The following is a 19,233-nucleotide window of genomic DNA, read 5'->3' on the forward strand; positions in this document are numbered from 1 at the left end:
GGACCTCTGCCTGCTTCACTCTGCACAGCCTCCCTCTCCTCTCTCACAGCGGGGTCTCCACTCAAGATGGAGACCAGGGCTGCCAGACCTCCAGAGTTACTTCCTACCCCCATGCGACTTCTGAGTCACAGCTTGAAAGCTCTCCGGGAAAGACCAATAGGCCTGGCTTGAATCCAGTGCCTACCCTGGGTCAGAAAGAGGAGGCCCTGGGCAGGATCGGGTGTAAGAACTTGGTGCCTCCAAGGCAGCGGGGTGGCCTGGGGGGAGGTGGTATAGGAAACACCATCCAATAGTCAGAAGAACTGGGCCAAGGTCAATAGAGCCCCTCCCTATTTTTGGAGCATGCGCAGTGAGTACAACAGGAATGCAGCAGCCCCTTCCCTTAAGAGTGAGTATCCCAGGCCAGTGAGGAAATGACAGACTGTAAATCCCCAACTACGATCTTCTGTGCTAAGGTCTGTGCTCCAGGTTCATACTGGTGGGCTCTATGGGACGGAAGAGGTTTAGGAAAAATGTTCACTAAGTTATCCCAAAAAGGAGTACAGCCCAAAAGGGAGGATTTCTTAGATTGGAAATGGGGTGGAACAGGGGCTAGGTTGGGGGAGAGAGGGAAGCCCATTTAAGAAGCACAGAGCAGTTGGGGACAGCTAGAGCACGGGAAGAGACGTGGGGCCAGGCCCTGCGAGGTGTTTGCAGGTTAAGGGGCCGAGATTTGATCCTTTACACAAACGACCAAATCCAGCCCACTATTTGTCTCTGTAGGGCCCGCGAGTTCAAAATGGTTTTTATAGATGAGCATAAAAATGGATGTGATGTTAGGGTACACTAACTTTGATCCCCACCTGAGATGTTACCCCGCCCTCCACAACAGGAAATCCATTCTTCTCGTGAGAACTAGATTATAAAAACCTGTGCTCATTGTTATGTTTTGAATGTCACTGATAACACTTGGTGGAGATTTGTTTTCTCGCATTACGTAAATACAGATTTTTGTCTGCAATATTTACCATCTGCCCTTTGTAGAAAAGTTTTCCCAGCCTTGCTCTAAGCAGCTGGGAGCCACGGAGGGAATGTAAAACAGGGCTCAACAGGTTTACATGTGGAGTTGGGGTTTTGTTAAATCGCTGTGGAGATAGGGTTGAGAATGGAATGGAGCGGCCCAAGAACTGAGCCAAGAGGCCTCAGTGTTCTCATCTGTAGAATGACGATGACAACACGAGCTCTCTGGCCCTCCCACACTTGTCCTGAGGGGGGCGTGGGGTGAGGGGAGTGGGGCTGCTGTGATTAGCATTAGGCCTGCCCAGGTGTAGACAGCCAGGCTGAGGGGTGGGCAGAGCTTTGCTTCTCCTTCCTTATTTCTCTCCCAAGGAGGGTAGATGAAATAGGGGGAAAACTCTTCTGGGGGTTCAGCCTAGCCACTCAACTGCACGCAGGAGAGGGACCCCAGGAAACGGGGTCAGGCAGCAAATGTTAGGGGCCACACAAGAAACTTGACCAGGGGCCACCCAAACCTTCAGGGGCCTTGCTGGCTTCTGCCAGGCTGGGCTGGTACCACCAGCCACCATGAGCTTAGGACCCGCTGCTGCCAAGGGTGTCACACATCCTTCCTGGTCCTCACAGGTGCCTGGCAGATCACACCTTATGGTCCTGTTTTACAGACAAGCGGCCTGAGTTCTATAGAAGTGAAGTAAATTGTCTGCGGGCTGGGGACTCAAGCCCACCATTTTCCTTTATGCAGATAGTTTGACAAGCGTGGGACTTAAACCCTGCATCAGGGTCACCTTCTGAGCCAGTGTCTGGGGCAGGGGTCCAGGGGCCCAGGGATCTGCATTTTAGCTTCTGGGGGAAGGTTGAGAATCAATCACTTCTCTGGGCCCCGTACCCACCACAAGCTGAAAATCAAACTCTTGAAACTCCGCTTCAAGAAACTCTCAAGTTGCATCACCTCTAAAACCTACAGTGGAAGCTGGCAACATTTCTTCCCTGTAGTTTGGCCTCAGGAACCATCAGTCCGAAGAACAATAGCTTTGACATTTTAAAGCTGTCTGGCCATTTGCCAGCGTCAGAGAGGACAGGTTGGTGTCCCTGTGGGTTGTGCAGACACGCATGGCCCGTGCCATCCTTGTGTCCACTTCTCCACGGGTGACCATCTGAGGACAGGGCTGGCCGCTCCATGAGCAGCAGGGCACACACGACACTTGAAACCTGCCTTTCCCATCTGCTGCTGAACTAGACCTTCTCAAATGCCATACTGAGCACTGAGCTCCGTGGAGCCAGCGGCAGTGTGCAAAAGCTTCCAGCCCAGGGATTCTCTTGTTTTTATCACAACAGCTGCGTCCCCCAACTTTTTCAGCTCTGGAGCAGGAATCCACTGAATACAGGCCTCCCCAGATGTGCCCTCTTTTGCCGGGTGACCCAGCCATGGTCCTGCAGGCATGAAAAACAGGAAGGCACGGGAAACAAAGCAGATAGCCGGATTCAATTACTGAAAAGAAAACCCGATTATTGATCTGTCTTTCAAAGGCATCTGCCTGCGGGGGGAAATTAGAGAACCCCATTGGTTCCAGATGGAAATTTCCACAGCAAAAGCGCCCATGCTTTTGCAACAGAGAGACCTGGTTTGAGTCTAGAATGGACATTTTTGCTGACATTTTCACCCGGGTGAAAGGCTGCAAAAAAGAACTCACGAAGATGACTTCCTAGGTCGGTCGTCTCTCAGAACTCATCCTGGGCCCGGTTACAGTGTGAATTTGGGGTTGGGTCCCTATTAAGTCTGTCATCAAGGTTCTGTCCACTGCTTGAGTACTTTACAGCTGCAAACATGAAACATTTCCATGAAAGAATAACATAATTTTGTGACCTCGTTCTCCAAGAAATCCAAAGCCCATTATAATAAATCACTTGAAGGAGGTGGAAAATGATTTTTATTCATAGATTGGAGGTGAAAAAGCCAAGAGAGGACCCATGAGAACAGGCTGTCAGGTCCTTTCCTATTCCAGCCATTTCTCCAACCAGCCAAACACAGCCTTCGCATAGACAGCTGTGTTTTATATACAACTCATGTTTTGTCATCCCATCAGTGGCCACTTAGTTTTACTTTCCCTTTAGCATATGTAGTGTTTTCCTTGTTGGCATGGATACCAGGGGATCCAGAGCCAGGTTTGGGGTCCCCACAGAGCCCCCGTGTTAGCCCCCATGTTTCATGTGAAGAGTCTCCTTCATCCTTGATCCTGACTTTTCTCACCCACTGTTGGGCTCCACCTCGAGTCCTTTTTGAAAGAGAGGAAGGTCAGAATGACATTAATTTTATACACAAAATCGTGAGCTTGAGTTGAGATGTGCGTTTAACGATGCTTGAAGCCCTCGTTCGTTGGTGTTTGGAATATGACGGGAGCTGATGGCTAAAGGGATCAGGATCATGCATTCTTAGCCTTTAGTGGGGACCATATGGAGTCTCCTGGCCTGCTCCAGGCTGCGTGGAAATGAGAATGCCCAGTCCCTGGGCCACAGGCCTCCCTGGTGTCATCAGCTGCCAGGAAGAGTTGATCTCCTCGGGGTCAGGCCCCTAACGACGACCGCCAGAGCCCAGCAGCCTCCATCTTTGGTGTCCCTTGGAAAACACAGATGGGCAGTGGACACAGACTGCCCCTGAACAAGACTACCTTAGCTATGGAAAGCTCTCAAATACGGGCACTCTCACTGTGGTTGGTGAGTGCCCAATACCCAGAAAGTTCCTAAACGGGCATGAGGGTCTGGAGAGAGCAGAACCGTGGGTCTAGACAGACCGTCCCGGCCGGAGACTCTCTGGCGATTTGTCAGAGCCTTGCTGGAGGCAGAACAATGAGTTTATGGGTGGACAGCCAGGGGTGTAGGGAAAGTCGAACCTCCTACCACATAAATTCAGTGTGACCTTAAACAAGTGGGCAGAGCGATGGCAGGATGGCTGGTACAGACGCCACCCACTCAGGGAGGACCCAACAAGATGGCCATGCTCCAGAGCAGGAGGGAAACGCGCCAGGAAAGGCAGCGCCAAGGCTTCGTTTTCAGAGGGTCTGGATCTCTTCCTCTGTCTGACTCAGAAATAGGCGAGTTCCAGCTTTTATACGAAAAGCTGGCTAGCCGCTCTGTTCGGTTGGTGCAAAAGGAATGACGGTTTTTTTGCAATGATTTTTAACCTTGTAAACCACAGTTACTTTTGCACCAACCTAATCAAAGCAAAGCCTTCATGTACCTGTGGGGGCACAGCAGGGTTCCCCCTCCACAGCCAGTCCTGGTAATGCCTCTATGTTCTAAACGTTTGTGTTCCAGTTGTCCTGGAGAGAGGTGATGGTAGCTTGCTCCCAGGCAGTGGCCAGGGGATGAAGCAAAGTCGTGGGGGAGTCAAGGGATGTCGATAAGGATATAGGACCCACGGCACTTGGCAACTCAGAGGTGAGGAGTGAGGGAGCCACGGATGCCATCCACACTTCCCAGGCTGGGACTCAGTAGACAGGTACTCAGGGAGAGCTTTCCAGATGAGCTGCCCCGAGCCGCTCCATGAGTGGCAGTTCCTGGGCCTCCCCTCCTTTCTCCCTCATCTCCCATTTCCTTCCTCTGCCCAGGGCCCCTGTTCCCATCTTACCTGTATTTCTCTCATGGGAGCCTTCCTCCCCACCTGTGCGGCAGTCCTTGGGGCTCAGAATGAGTGACCCTCCAGGTAAGGGAGTAGCAGCTGTGTGTGTGTGTGTGTGTGTGTGTGTGTGTGTGTGTGTGTGTGAGAGAGAGAGAGAGAGAGAGAGAGAGAGAGATATGCAGGGTGTGCTCCTGCCTGGAACCCCACCACCTTCCCCACCCTGGTGCTCTTCACCTGGCTGACTCCCCATTCTGCAGGCACCTCACAAAGGCCGCCAATGACGCCAGTACACTGAACCACGACAGACACCCGGTTTTATTCCCTCATAGTCCCATGTTCTTTTTCCATAACTCTTATCACGCGTTGTTATGACATGTTTGTCTGCATATTTTTAAGAGTCTAGCTCCCCCACTGCATTGGAAGCCTCCTGAGAGTAAGGCCCACATCTGCCCATTCTCTGCCCTGTCACTGGCGTGGGCATGGGTTAGCAAATTGCAGGGGCTCAGCAGACACCTGCTGCAGGAATGAGTGGAAATGGCAGAAGCTGTGGCTCCAGCCAGGACGAGGCTGGCTTCTGAGCAGCGTAGGAAAAGCAAACCCCACCCGTGCATGACTGTTCCTGTAGGAAAATGTCATGTAATGGATTGTGTTTGGGTTTGTCCTTTCAGTTCCCCCAAGTTCATCATTTAGGTCATCATTTCTGCCTGCCTTGTAAAGATTAGTAAATGAAAGTGTATTTGTGTTTTTCTAAACATGTAAGACATTTCACACTTTCATAGATTTGAGGTTCTGACAGCCTCTATTTTTAATACTGGCCTTGAGAATTGACACAAAAACAGAAGCCCAGTTCATGAGTTTCTGGGTAATCTCTCCTCCATGGACATATGCTAGCAGCAGATAGTATGTGTGAGGCAGACTCGTGATTAGAATAGTTTTTTAAAAACCTACCTTTCTCTGGCTTTGTTTTTTGTTTCATGTAAAGACAAAATACAATAGCATGAGGGAAACCTCTGCAAATCAAATTGAAGGGAGTTATACACAGCAGTGAAATGGTTCCCTAAAAGTCATGTGGATACTCAGAATTACAAGTTTTTGCCCACTTACAGAAAAGTGAGAAACAGCCTTTGGAGGCTGATTTCCAACGAGAGCGCTGGCCTCCTTGGAAGGATCTGGAGAACACAGAATCCCCTCAGTACGGTGGAATGTGTTCTCCTGCCGAGGCTGGGGAATTCTTTCCTTAGCTCCGCGAAGTGTTTAGCCAAAGTACCCACTTCACACCAAACTGCTTCAGCAAATGTAGCTATGAGCAGCAGAGTGTTGGAAAATTCAATTCACGTGTCTTAGATAAATATACAGCTCTGTGAGACAGTTTCTAGTCAAAGTCAATAACGGGTTATTTTGCTTTTTAAGAAAGACATCTCTTAAAGACCATTTCAGTTACCGAATGAACCACTTTTGCCTGTCTTGGTGCCCTCTGTGACCTCCCTGGGCGTTGTCATCCCAAGAGGGGCGGAGGGACTTTCTCTCTCTGAGTTGACAGCCCTTAGCATCTCTTCTCACTCCCACTAGAGTTTTGAGTGAATCTCCTTAGTGAAGCTAAGTAGCCTTTTTTTTTTTTTTTTTTAAAGAATCTATTAATACCAGGAAGAGAAGAATCTTGATTGGCATCTAAGGATCGGAGGGGGGGGATGGGCTCACATCTCTCTGGGCTTGATGATTGAAAAGGGTGACTTTATCCAACTGCGACCTTCTCTGCTAACTCCACTCTTCCTACTAATGTAACACACAAGGTCAGGCGAGGAGGTGGTTAGTCGAACCAGTAAGAATTTGTATAAGCACTATCCATTGCCTTCTCCTTCATCTCAGGAACCCATGTGTACTCTGTTAATTATATCTCTCTCCCTAATGAATGAGGGAGAACAAGCTTCAGTAACCAATGGAGTGGAATGGAAATTCCTCCCGGGTTTTAGATGTTGGAGGCTGGCTGTTAAGGCGGGGTGAACTGAGACCTCAGGCTGTCTCAAACAATTGCTATAATGTCAGTAAAATTCTGTAATGTCACAGTGAATGAATTAACACCAACCAAGCATGTGGATATCATCTCGTCTCACAATGATCTGTATCGGAGGCAATTGTAAATACATAAACAGGGGAGTTCGGGTAGGTTTAAGAGAGCTGATCTGATCTGTCACACGGAGTGGAGGTATTTCTGGCCATGCAGGAGAAAATGAAGTCTGTACTGGCAACAAGTGTTAATCCTGGAGAGAGGCCGCTCACTGACTGGCGTGAATGAGGGGAAAGCACGCTTGCTTCTTGTTTGCTGTCCTTACTGCGCACCTGTTCGGCCAGGCCCCCAGGGGAGTAAGCTTTACCACCTCAATGAACAGCCGTACCCAGGCTTCCTATAGCTGTGAGCCAAGCAGGAGAGGAGCACTGTTGTCATCATGTGTCGTGGCTGCTGGGACGTGTCCCCATCCGCTCCCCTCAAAGCCACAAAGACCTTCTGAAGGGTCCTAAATTTTTTTTTTTTTTTAATTAAATTTATTGGGGTGACAATTGTTAGTAAAATTACATAGATTTCAGGTGTACAATTCTGTATTACATCATCTATAAATCCCATTGTATGTTCATCACCCAGAGTCAGTTCTTCCATCACCATATATTCGATCCCCCTTACCCTCACCTCCCCCCCACCCCCCTTACCCTCTGGCAACCACTAAACTATTGTCTGTGTCTATGAGTTTCTGTTTCTCATTTGTTTGTCTTGTTCTTTTGTTGTTTTTGGTTTATATACCACATATCAGTGAAATCACATGGTTCTCTGCTTTTTCTGTCTGACGTGTTTCGCTCAGCATTACTCTCTCAAGATCCATCCATGTTGTCACAAATGTTCCTATATCATCTTTTCTCACTGCCGAATAGTATTCCATTGTGTATATATACCACAACTTCTTTATCCATTCATCTATCGAAGGACATTTTGGTTGTTTCCATGTCTTGGCCACCGTAAACAAAGCTGCAATGAACATTGGAGCACACGTGTCTTTATCTCTAAATGTTTTCAGATTTTTTGGGTAGATACCCAGGAGAGGGATTGCTGGGTCATATGGCAATTCTATTCGTAATTCTTTGAGGAACCTCCACACTGCCTTCCATAACGGCTGCACCAGTCTGCATTCCCACCAACAGTGTATGAGGGTTCCTTTTTCTCCACAGCCTCTCCAACATTTGTTACTATTTGTCTTGTTGATGATAGCCATTCTGACTGGGGTGAGGTGATATCTCATTGTGGTTTTGATTTGCATTTCTCTGATGATTAGTGATGTTGAGCATTTTTTCATATGTCTATTTGCCATTTGTATGTCCTCTTTGGAGAAATGTCTCTTCAAGTCCTCTGCCCATTTTTCAATTGGGTTGTTTGTTTTTTTGTTGTTGAGTTGCATGAGTTCCTTGTATATTCTGGATACTAGCCCCTTATCGGAGGCACTGTTAGCAAAAATCTTCTCCCATTCAGTTGGTGGCCTCTTTATTTTGTCAATGGTTTCTTTTGCTGTGCAGAAGCTTTTAAGTTTCATATAGTCCCATTCGCTTATTTTAGCTTTTACTTCCATTGCCTTTGGAGTCAAGTTCATAAAATGCTCTTTGAACCCAAGGTCCATAAGTTTAGTACCTATGTTTTCTTCTATGCAGTTTATTGTGTCAGGTCTTATGCTTAAGTCTTTGATCCATTTTGAATTAACTTTGGTACATGGTGACAAATAGCAGTCCAGTTTCATTCTTTTGCACGTGGCTATCCAATTCTCCCAGCACCATTTATTGAAGAGGCTGTCTTTGCTCCATTGTATGTTTTAAGCTTCTTTGTCAAAAATTATCTGTCCATATTTATGTGGTTTTATTTCTGGGTTCTCAATTCTATTCCATTGGTCTATGTGTCTGTTTTTCTGCCAATACCATGCTGTTTTGATTATTGTGGCCCTGTAGTACAGGCCAAAGTCAGGAAGTGTGATACCTCCATTATAGTTCTTTTTCCTTAAGATTGCTTTGGCTATTCGGGGTCTTTTGTGGTTCCAAACAAATCTGATGATTTTTTGTTCTAGTTCTTTAAAATATGCCATTGGGATTTTGATGGGGATTGCATTGAATCTGTATATTGCTTTGGGTAATATGGCCATTTTAACTATGTTGATTCTTCCAATCCATGAGCACGGAATGTCTTTCCATTTCTTTGTGTCTTCTTCAATTTCTTTCAAAAATGTCTTATAGTTTTCAGCATATAGGTCTTTCACATCCTTGGTTAAGTTTATTCCTAGGTATTTTATTCTTTTTGCTGCAATTGCAAAAGGAATTGTTTTTTGTATTTCTTTTCTGAGATTTCATTGTTAGTATATAGGAAGGCAATGGACTTTTGTGCGTTGATTTTGTAGCCGGCAACTTTACTGTATTCGTTGATTGTTTCTAATAGCTTTTTGGTGGAGTCTTTAGGGTTTTCTATATATAGCATCATGTCATCTGCAAAGAGTGATAATTTAACTTCTTCATTCCCAATTTGGATGCCTTTTATTTCTTTCTCTTGCCTGATTGCTCTGGCAAGGACTTCCAACACTATGTTGAAAAGCAGAGGTGATAGGGGACATCCCTGTCGTGTTCCTGAACGTAGAGCAAAGGGCTTCAGTTTTTCACTGTTAATTATGAGATTAGCAGAGGGCTTGTCATATATGGCCTTTATTATGTTAAGGTATTTTCCTTCTATACCCATTTTATTAAGTGTTTTAATCATAAATGGATGTTGTATCTTGTCAAATGCTTTTTCTGCATCAATTGATATAATCATATGATTTTTGTCCTTTATTTTGTTTATGTGATGTATCACATTGATGGATTCTTGGATGTTGAACCATCCTTGTGCCCCGGGATGAACCCCACTTGGTCGTGATGAATAATCTTTTTAATGCATTGTTGTATTCGATTTGCTAGAATTTTATTTAGGATTTTTGCATCGGTATTCATTAGAGATATTGGTCTGTAGTTTTCTTTTTTGTGCTGTCCTTACCAGGTTTTGGTATCAGGGTAATGTTGGCCTCATAAAATGAGTTAGGGAGTACTGTCTCTTCTTCAATTTTTGGAAGAGTTTGTGCAGAATTGGTATTAGATCCTCTTTGAAGGTTTGGTAGAATTCACTAGTGAAGCCATCTGGTCCCGGACTTTTGCTTTTGGGAAGGTTTTGGATGACTGATTCAATTTAGTTACTGGTGATCGGTCTGTTTAGATTTTCCAGTTCTTCATGGTTCAGCCTTGGAAGGCTATATGTTTCTAAGAACTTGTCCATTTCTTCTAGGTTGTTGAATTTGGTGGCATATAGTCCTTCATAGTATTCTTGGATGATCCTTTGTATTTCTGTGGTGTCCGTGATAACTTCCCCTTTTACGTTTCTGATTTTGTTAATCAGTGTCTTCTCTCTCTTTATCTTAGTAAGTCTAGCCAAGGGTTTGTCAATTTTGTTAATCTTTTCAAAGAACCAGCTCTTTGTCACATTAATTTTTTCTATTGTCTTTTTGTTCTCTATTTCATTTATTTCTGCTTTAATTTTTATTATTTCCTTTCTTCTGCTGACCTTGGGTTTTACTTGTTCTTCTTTTTCTAGTTCTTTAAGGTGTAACATGAGGTTATTTATTTGGGAGTTTTCTTGTTTCTTGAGATAGGCCTGTAATGAGATAAATTTCCCTCTTAAAACTGCTTTCGCTGCATCCGAAAATTTTGGTAGGATGTATTTTCATTGTCATTTGTTTCTATGTATCTTTTGATCTCTCCTCTAATTTCTTCTTTGACCCAGTCCTTCTTTAAAAGTATGTTGTTTAATCTCCATGTATTTGTGTTTTTTCCCGCTTTCTTTTTACAGTTGATATCCAATTTCAAAGCCTTGTGATCAGAGAATATGCATGGTATGATTTCAATCTTCTTAAATTTGTTGAGACTGATTTTATGTCCCAATATATGGTCTATCCTTGAGAATGTTCCATGTACACTAGAAAAGAATGTATAGTCTGATGTTTTAGGATGAAGTGCTCTATAAATGTCAATTATGTCCATTTCATCTAATGTGTCATTTAGGGCTACTATTTCGTTATTTATTTTCTGTTTGGATGATCTATCCATAGCTGTCAATGATGTATTTAAGTCCCCTAGTATAATTGTGTTTTGGTCAATTTCTCCCTTTAGTTCTGTTAGTAGTTGCTTGGTGTATTTCGGTGCTCCCTGATTGGGGGCATAAATATTGATGACTGTTATGTCTTCTTGTTGTACAGTCCCCTTCACCATTATGAAATGTCCATCTTTATCTCTTGTTATCTTTTTCACCTTGAAGTCTGTTTCATCTGATATCATTATGGCTACACCTGATTTTCTCTGGGTACCATTTGCTTGGAGTGTCAATTTCCACCCTTTCACTTTGAGTCTATGCTTGTCCTTGTAGCTGAGATGTGTCTCTTGGAGACAGCATATGGTTGGGTTTAGTTTTTTGATCCAATCTGCTACTCTGTGCCTTTTTATTGGTGAGTTCAGTCCATTTACATTTAGGGTGATTATTGATATGTGAGGATTTCCTGTCATTCTATCTTTAGTTTTCTGGTAAGGCTGTGTCTCCATTGTTTCTTTGCCTTTTTGTTGTTGTCTATTATTTCTGTGTGGTGGTATTCTATGATGTTTCCCTCTGTTTCTTCTTTTATTTCAGTATATATTTCAATTCTGGATTTATTTTGAGTGGTTACCCTTAAATTTATGTAAAAGAAAGTTTGATATTTAGAGTATTCCATTTTTTTCAGCACGCTTACTTTCTCCATTCCCATATTCCGGTTCAGGCCTTTACTCTCCCCCTTTTTGAGTTTTGGTTGCCACAAATTGTCCCTGTTGATGGTGGTCGAATAGCCTCCTTTAGTATTTCTTGTAGTGCAGGTCGTGTATTAGAAAATTCCCTCAGCTTCTGTATGTCTGGAAAGGTCTTTATTCCTCCTTCATATCTAAAGGATATCTTTGCTGGATATATTATTCTTGGCTCATGATTTCTCTCTTTCAATAGTTTGAATATTTGGTTCCACTCCCTCCTGGGTTGTAGAGTTTCTGCTGAAAAATCTGATGATAATCTAATGGGCTTTCCTTTGTAAGTTACCGTCTTCTTTTCCCTGGCTGCCTTGAGGATTCTTTCTTTGTCGTTGATTTTAGACAGCTTCAATACAATGTGCCTTGGAGAAGGCCTGTTGGGATTGAGGTAACTAGGTGTTCTATTTGCTTCTTGGATTCGAGGGTCCAGTTCTGTCCACAAATTTGGGAAGTTCTCATCGACAATTTGTTTGAATATATTCTCTGTTCCTTCTCTCTTTCTTCTCCTTCTGGTATGCCCATTATTCTTATATTGCTCTTTCTGATGGAGTCAGAAAGTTCTTGTTGGGTTCTTTCATTTCTTTTAAGTCTCAAGTCTCTTTCTTCTTCTCTCTGTGTCATTTCCAGGTTTCTATCTTCGATGTCACTGATTCTTTCCTCCATCTGGTCAACTCTACTACCTAAGCTGGTTATTTCATTCTTAATTTCTTCTATTGAGTTCTTAATCTCCAGAAATTCTATTTGGTTCTTTTTAAGATTTCAATCTCTTTCGTAAAATGCTCATGCTGTTCTTTGATTGAGTTTCTGAGTTCCTTTAACTGCCTATCTGTGTTTTCTTGTATCTCGTTGAGTTTTTCAGAACTGCAATCTTGAATTCTCTGTCATTTAAGTCACATATTTCTGTATCTTTAAGTGCCTTCTCTGGAGATTTTTCACTTTCTTTCTGAGCTATCTTGTTGCCTTGGTTATTCATGGCGATTACTGGTTTACTATTTCTCTTCCTAGACATCTACAGGAGTGGCTTCTGCAACAGGTTGATAGAAAGCGGTCTTTCTTTTGTTTGCCAGTACTTGTTGGTAGAATGTTTTATTATTTCTCCAACTGCAACTTATTTTCCTTCTCCCACACAGTAGTGCTATGTTTTCTCTGCACTATTCCAACTTCTCACACAATGGGGGGATTCCCTGGGAGATGGGCTTCTCCTCTGTTAATAGTTCGTCTAGGTCACAGGGCGCAGTGTCCCGGTGGGTATGCGGAGAGCTTTTGATGTTCCAAAGCTCTTCCAGCTCCTGATTCAGAGCCCTTAGGTTTCAGCAGTTCTGTTTACTCCTGCAGGGATCCGCCCAGATAGGTGGGGTCAGAGGCGGGGTGAGTTGTGAGAGGTGGCCCAGAGCAATGGCGGCAACCACCACCACAGCGGGTCCTGCTTCCACAGCTCTCTCCCCTTTGCTGGAACTAGTTGGGCTGTGAAATTGTGTTTGCAGTCCACAGTTCTCAAAACAGCAAATTTTCTGTTGTTTTGATCTGACACTGCTACTGTTTCGCTTTTAGCACCGGGCAGGTGGGGGCGGGGCGAGCTCTGGGAGGGGAGGGAGGGGGCGGCTAGTCTCAGTGCCTAAGGCTCCGTTCTCTGCTCGGCAGTGCGGGCTTAAACCACCGTTTTCAGCCTTTTTCCCTCAGTCTTTTCTCCGAGGTCTCTGCCGTGAGCGTTGGGTTCAGCCGTGTTATATGCTGTCCCCTCAGCCCTGTGGGCCACAAGTGGAGCCCTAGCAGTCCGATCTCCCGCAGCTGCGGTAGTTCCGGGAAGCAGCAAGCTCGGCGCACTGAGCTAGGTCTGCGTCCTCCGCCCGCGCGTCTCCGTCTCCGCGCACTTCTCCTCCCTTTCCTCCTCCCTCCACTCGCGCGAATCTCCCACCTGTAGGTGATTTCAGTCGGTAGTGGACCTCTTCGTGTTGCCTGTGTGCTGTGCAGGGAGTCCTTTGTGGAGTTTTTGTTGTTCGATTCGTTGTAAATTCCAGGGGAGCTTTACAGAGGCTCACCTCACGCCGCCATTTTTCCCAGGGTCCTAAATTTCCAAGGTGGTACTTGCTGGGCAGAGGGGCCGGGATCCTTGCCTTTGCAAAAGGTGGGTTATGTACCAAATAGGATAACGGAAAAAAGTTTACTAGCTCTTGGTGCTATATAATTCAACTAAGAAACAGCAAATATTCTTCTGTCATTAAAAAAAAAAATCCTGTCATATTCTTATCTAATAATATTTCTTTCCTCCAAAACGCAACCACATTCTCAGATTCCACCATCATATTCTCAATTCTTTAGATTGAACCAAACATTCAGACAATTTTGAAATTTTCCACAGCTCATAAAGACAAAGCATTTGGCTGCTTGCATTTTAATTTTCTCGAAGGCCTAAAACCGGGTGGCAGATCATAATGAATAAACAGTCAGTCATCAGTACTAGGTCCCCAAACTCTCACACTTTGTTTTTTTAACTCAACCTGTTACCATGTAGAAAAACAAATTCAATCTTTTAAAAATATATTATGAAATACTTCAGATATGTAGAAAAGTATGATTAAAACAACAAATACCTCTGAGTCACTATTTAACATAAGAAATAAAACATGACCCATATGAAGTCCTTTCTGTACCCCTCCCCATCCCATCCCCAGATTCACTACTATCCTGAATTTGATATCATTCCCATGCTTTATTATTTTACTGTGGTTTTGTTTGACATGTTTTGTAAACACACACACACACACACACACACACATATGTATACACACACACACACACACACACACACAGAGGGTGCCAAAAAAATGTATACACATTTTAAGAAAAAAGAAACCTATTAAAATTGTAATACTCAATATATACTGATAATAAAAGATGAATACAAGTCATGTGTATACATTTTTTTGGCACCCCGGTATAGATATATAATGAACTCATCTGCAATTTGCTTTTTCCTCTCTATAGTCATGAGATTCATCTATGTGGACACACATATATCAAAAATTTGTATATCCCACAAATACAATACGTACGTACATCACAATTTACTTCTCAATGACTAAAGACCGCCAAATTGCTCCACAACTACTTTGTGGAACTTGAACACTCACTCTCAATATACAAAAGACTTCTTGTTCATTCAAATCCTTGACAAAGCTTGATTTTCCCATGATCAGACTGTAATTTCTGCAATTCGATCGGTGAAGGGCAACCTCATAGAAGTGTTAATTTGCATTTCTGGTTACTAGTGAGATTAGGATGTTTATCAGCCATTCCTTATTTTTTATTTTGCAGTTGTTGTTGTTTTGTTTTGTTTTGTTTTTAAATGTGTTGGGGTGACAATTGCCATTCCTTTTTCAACTTCTTGAATAATCCTTTTATATCTTTTGATCATTTTTCTTTCTGGAGGTGGTTTTTGTTTTTCTCATTACCTTATAGGAGTTCTTTACGTATTCTAAATGCTAATCCTTTCTCAGTTGTGTGCAAACATTTTTCCTCAATCTAGTCTGTCGTTGTATACTTTGTTTGAGGTGAATTTTGGTGCACAGATGATTTGCATTGTAATATAGTTAAATTTTTTCAGTCTTTTGGTCAGTTCAGATCTCATCCAAGAAATACCTCAAGATCATAGGTATTTTCGTCTAAAAGTTCCAAGTTTTGATTTCACATTTAGTTCTTCAATCAGTCTGGGGTTGATTTTTGTGTTTGGTATGGGGCAGGGGTCTACTTTGTTCCCTTTGGAAAACCAATGATCCCAGTTCTATTCATTGACTTAGTTCAGCTCTTCCACACTGACCCTTACGGCCCAAGTGTTGGGCTCTCGGCCATGTTCCATTGGTCTATTTGTCTGTCCCTGGATAAAAACCACACAGTCTTAATTACCAAAGTTTTATAAAGTCGTTGACAGGAAAGCAGTTTCCTCCATTTCATTCTTCTTCAAAATTATTTTGGCCGTTTTGGGCACACATCGAATCGTTAGCCTTTCCTTGAGTTTGCCTTCACCAGGCACAAGTAATCAAATGGCAGAACAATAAGCAGAAGGGAGAAATCAAGCCAAAGTTAGCCCTGGATAACGCATAAGCTGAATATTTAACACCTAAGTAAATTAGTTCCTAAGAAATTACTGTGTAGTAATGAATATATAGAAAGCCCATATACAATAAAAAAATTTGTTTACAAAAACAAAACTATTAAAAAACAAACTTGTCTGGGCTGGAGCCAGGGTCACTTGAAAATAGAAACTAGAGACCATCCTCTGGTTAGTACCAATGTTCTCGCCTTTATTTTATTTATTTTTAATGATCCTTCTGTTAAATTTTTTTTTTAATTTTTATTGGGGAATATTGGGGAACAGTGTGTTTCTCCAGGGCCCGTCATCTCCAAGTCGTTGTCCTTAAGTCTAGTTGTGGAGGGCGCAGCTCAGCTCCAAGTCCAGTCGCCATTTTCAATCTTTAGTTGCGGCGGGGGACAGCCCACCATCCCATGTGGGAATCGAACCCGCAACCCTGCTGTTCAGAGCTGGTGCTCTAACTGAGCCATCTGGCCACCCCATAAATTTTTTTATTGTGGTAAAATATACATAAAATTTACTTATGTTATCTTATCCATTTTTAAGTGTACAGTTCAGTGGCATTAAGTACATTTGTGTTGTGGTGCAACCATGATGACTATACATCTCCAGAACTTTCCATCATCCCACACTGAAACTCTGTACCCATGAAATACTAACTCTCCCTTCCCCCTTCCCTCCAGCCCGATAATCACTATTCTACTCTCTTTCTCTATGAATTTGTCTATTCCACGTCTCTCTTATAAATTAGTTTTTATTTATTTTTAATTTTCATTTAAACATACTTTTGTGTACAGGTAGTTACAGAGTTCTAAAAAATACTGCTGAAACGGTACATTTGTTTCTGGGCTCCCTCAGAGCATCCAAATTGAAGGGCAGACTGTCCCCAGGAGAAACCCTGAGAAGGCACTAATTGCATCATAGCGGGGGTCTGTGAATGAAGCATCCTTCCTCGCCTTCAGGCGAGACTTGTATTTCTGCAAAATGCTCTCAGTGACATTTCCGTAACCTCCTGGTCGCTCCTTGATGTTCTGCAGTGTCTTCAGATTCAAACCCTCTTATACGGACCGCAGGACAAGAGGACACTGGCCACCCAGCAGTCCATGGACGTCTTGTTCAAGTGAGTTGGCCTTTCCCGCCCTGTTTGCCATTCAGAATCTCCAAGGAAACTGGTTCTGGAAGGTTCTGTGGAACTTTCCAATGAAAGCTTTACTAACTGACTTCCCATTAACTCATACACTATGCAAGACCTGTTTCGTTGAAAACCCAGTTGCAAAATGTCTTCCTTGCACTGAGAGTAAGAAGAAACTAGCTCTTGAATGATGTCAGACCTGCGTGCTGGGATTCGTCTTCCCGCAGGCCAGCTGCCTGCATGTTACCCGGTCCTCCTGGGGGACTAGGGCACAGAGCGCTGCCTCGGGCTTCCTTCAGTCTGGGGTTACCCGTAGGGACAGGAGCCCGGGAGCCCTTTGACTTCACCTTGAAGGTTGGCCCCACGTTTTTCTCAGCCTCTGCACCCCATACTCTGCTGGGGAGGTGCCTCACCTCACAGAGCCCCCCACCCCACCCCACCCCCTGAGCCCACAAGCTGACTGCCAAGTCCATGCTCATGGAAGCCAGCAGGGGGCACTGTCCCAGAGCCCCCCTTGTGGCCCCCGGCCCCTTATCCCTGGGCAAATGAGCCGCCAAGGCCTCCAGCCCAACCTTTCTGCTCTTGTTCTGCCCACTGAGCCAGCTAAGGGTTGGTCTTCCCAGCTGGGCGAGAAAGGTCACCAGGAGTTAGAAAGCAGGAGAAAAACCTTGTTTTACGTTCCTGTGCCACAATTCTCCTCCCATTTACGTCCGGTCCTGAGGCTCCTCCGTGAAATGTAGCTTGGCAACTGCTGGGCTTGTCTTCACAGAAGCCCCTAAGGCTAGGGGGAAACCGGGCAGGGGCCTGTGGGGCGCCACACTCACCCACCTTCTGTTTGTTTGCAGGGCCCCTGAGATGGCTGGGAAGCCGAGGCAGCCCCCGAAAGCCAAACCGGCCTGCACCGGCGTGGCCCAGCACACTGCTGGGAAAAGCTAGGCTGCAGGCAGCAGACTGACCCCGCCCCACGCCGAAACACAGCCTTGGGCATGCCTGGGTGCTGACGTTGAGGTTGAGGGAGCCGTATAAATCTCTCTCCAGTTAGAAGATGGAACTCAGCAGCCATTGTACAGGTTTCCAAGGCCAATTGTTTGCTCCCACACGCGACAGTGACACCATACGCCTCCCGGGGGCCACATTTTGACTGTGGATGCCCTTTCAGGGTCATCTGGTACTTCTATGTAACATTTTCCTTTTTACCACCCAAGTGGGGTTTTTTGCCAACAATCAGCAATACTGTAGCCGAAAAGCTTCTCTTCAAAAGTTCAGCGCTTCCTGTGCAGGAAAATAGACTCAACACCTGACTGGCCTTGGATAGCCCCTCGCAGGACAGGTCTGGAGCCAGACTGGGAGCAATCAAATCCTGGGAAAGGCCCTTTCTTATAGGAAAGTAATAGGGATTGAGAATAAAATGCTAACAAAAGGAAACTCGTAAGTGCTGGGGTCGGTATGTGCTTTTAAAATGACGCTCAAGGTTCCTCAGAGACTGGAAGAGGGGACACGGAGGAAGCCCCCTTCACCCGTGTGTCACTCACTCTTCAGACCCGGTTGAGCACCCAGGTGTGTACCAGGCGCGCGCTAAGAACTGGGGACACACTAAGACACGCTGTCCCCACCCTCTCAGAGCTTGCCACCCGACATGGATGCTCGTTATTGAACATATAATGGTGGAATTAACTGATGGCACGAGGGAAAGAGCCGAGTAAAACAAGGTAGGTGATAAGTGAACCTGACTGGGCCTAGAGGTCAGGGGAGGCAGGTACAAGCGAATGGAGATGACCCGGCGTGAGGCTGGCCCAGAGCAGGTACCTCGGGAAGGACGCTGACGCCCTGCTGCTTCTTCTGTGGCCTCCACTCCAGGCAGGACACACATGGCTGCCACCCTGCAGCTCCGTTCTTGAGTTGGCACAGCCCTAGGCCCCCTGCTCTCCCAAATGTGTTCTTGGGTTCAGCCTGTGAGGGGCAGGGTGGGCTGGGATGAGCGCCCCTGCCCCAGTGCGCTTCAGTCTCCTGGGGGTTGGGGAGCGGGGTCATTCGAGAACAGAAAAGTAGATGAGACGTTCTGAGCACCTGTCTCCATGCTGTCAACAATGAGCTCGGTGCTGGAATGAGGTGGAGGGTGGGAATGGGGTGCGGATAGTGCTGTTCCCTCTCCTCCCTCCCCAACCCCCATCCCATGGCCCAGGGCCCAGCAAGGCTGCAGCTGGGTACCCTTCCACTCCAACGCCCAGTAGGGAACCCCAGACCACTCCATGTGTGCTGACGGCCACCTCCAGAATTGATGGGGGAAAATACACCAAAAAGATCCATGACAGGGTGGACAGAGGCAGGGTCCCTCGTCCTCCTCGGACGTGTCACAGCAACCACACAGGCCACCTGCCCATCCCCGCCCATCCCAGACAGCCCTATGACATGAAGGCAAAGGAAATGTGACCCTCACCAAGTGTCCCATCTAGTTGAAGACGGGGTTCGAGGTGGATGGTTAGAATAAGCATCGTAAGTATGTACACATTGGCTCTGCCAAGGACT

General features: G+C 45.1%; 1 protein-coding gene across 3 annotated transcripts in view; it reads left to right on the forward strand.

Moving 5' to 3' along the window:
- The window catches only part of TTC23 (tetratricopeptide repeat domain 23), a 63,612-nt gene extending 45,473 nt beyond the window's left edge, over positions 1–18,139 (forward strand). For all 3 annotated transcript variants that reach the window (XM_019726665.2, XM_019726663.2, XM_074317916.1), the window contains 2 exons: positions 16,613–16,695; positions 17,553–18,139. In XM_019726665.2, coding sequence (XP_019582224.2) covers positions 16,613–16,695; positions 17,553–17,643 — 174 coding nt within the window. In that variant the 3' untranslated portion in view covers positions 17,644–18,139. The remainder of the gene's footprint in view (positions 1–16,612; positions 16,696–17,552) is intronic.
- Positions 18,140–19,233: the final 1,094 nt, after the last annotated feature.

The sequence above is a fragment of the Rhinolophus sinicus genome, linkage group LG13, assembly GCF_036562045.2.
Source record: "Rhinolophus sinicus isolate RSC01 linkage group LG13, ASM3656204v1, whole genome shotgun sequence".
Lineage (NCBI taxonomy): Eukaryota > Metazoa > Chordata > Mammalia > Chiroptera > Rhinolophidae > Rhinolophus > Rhinolophus sinicus.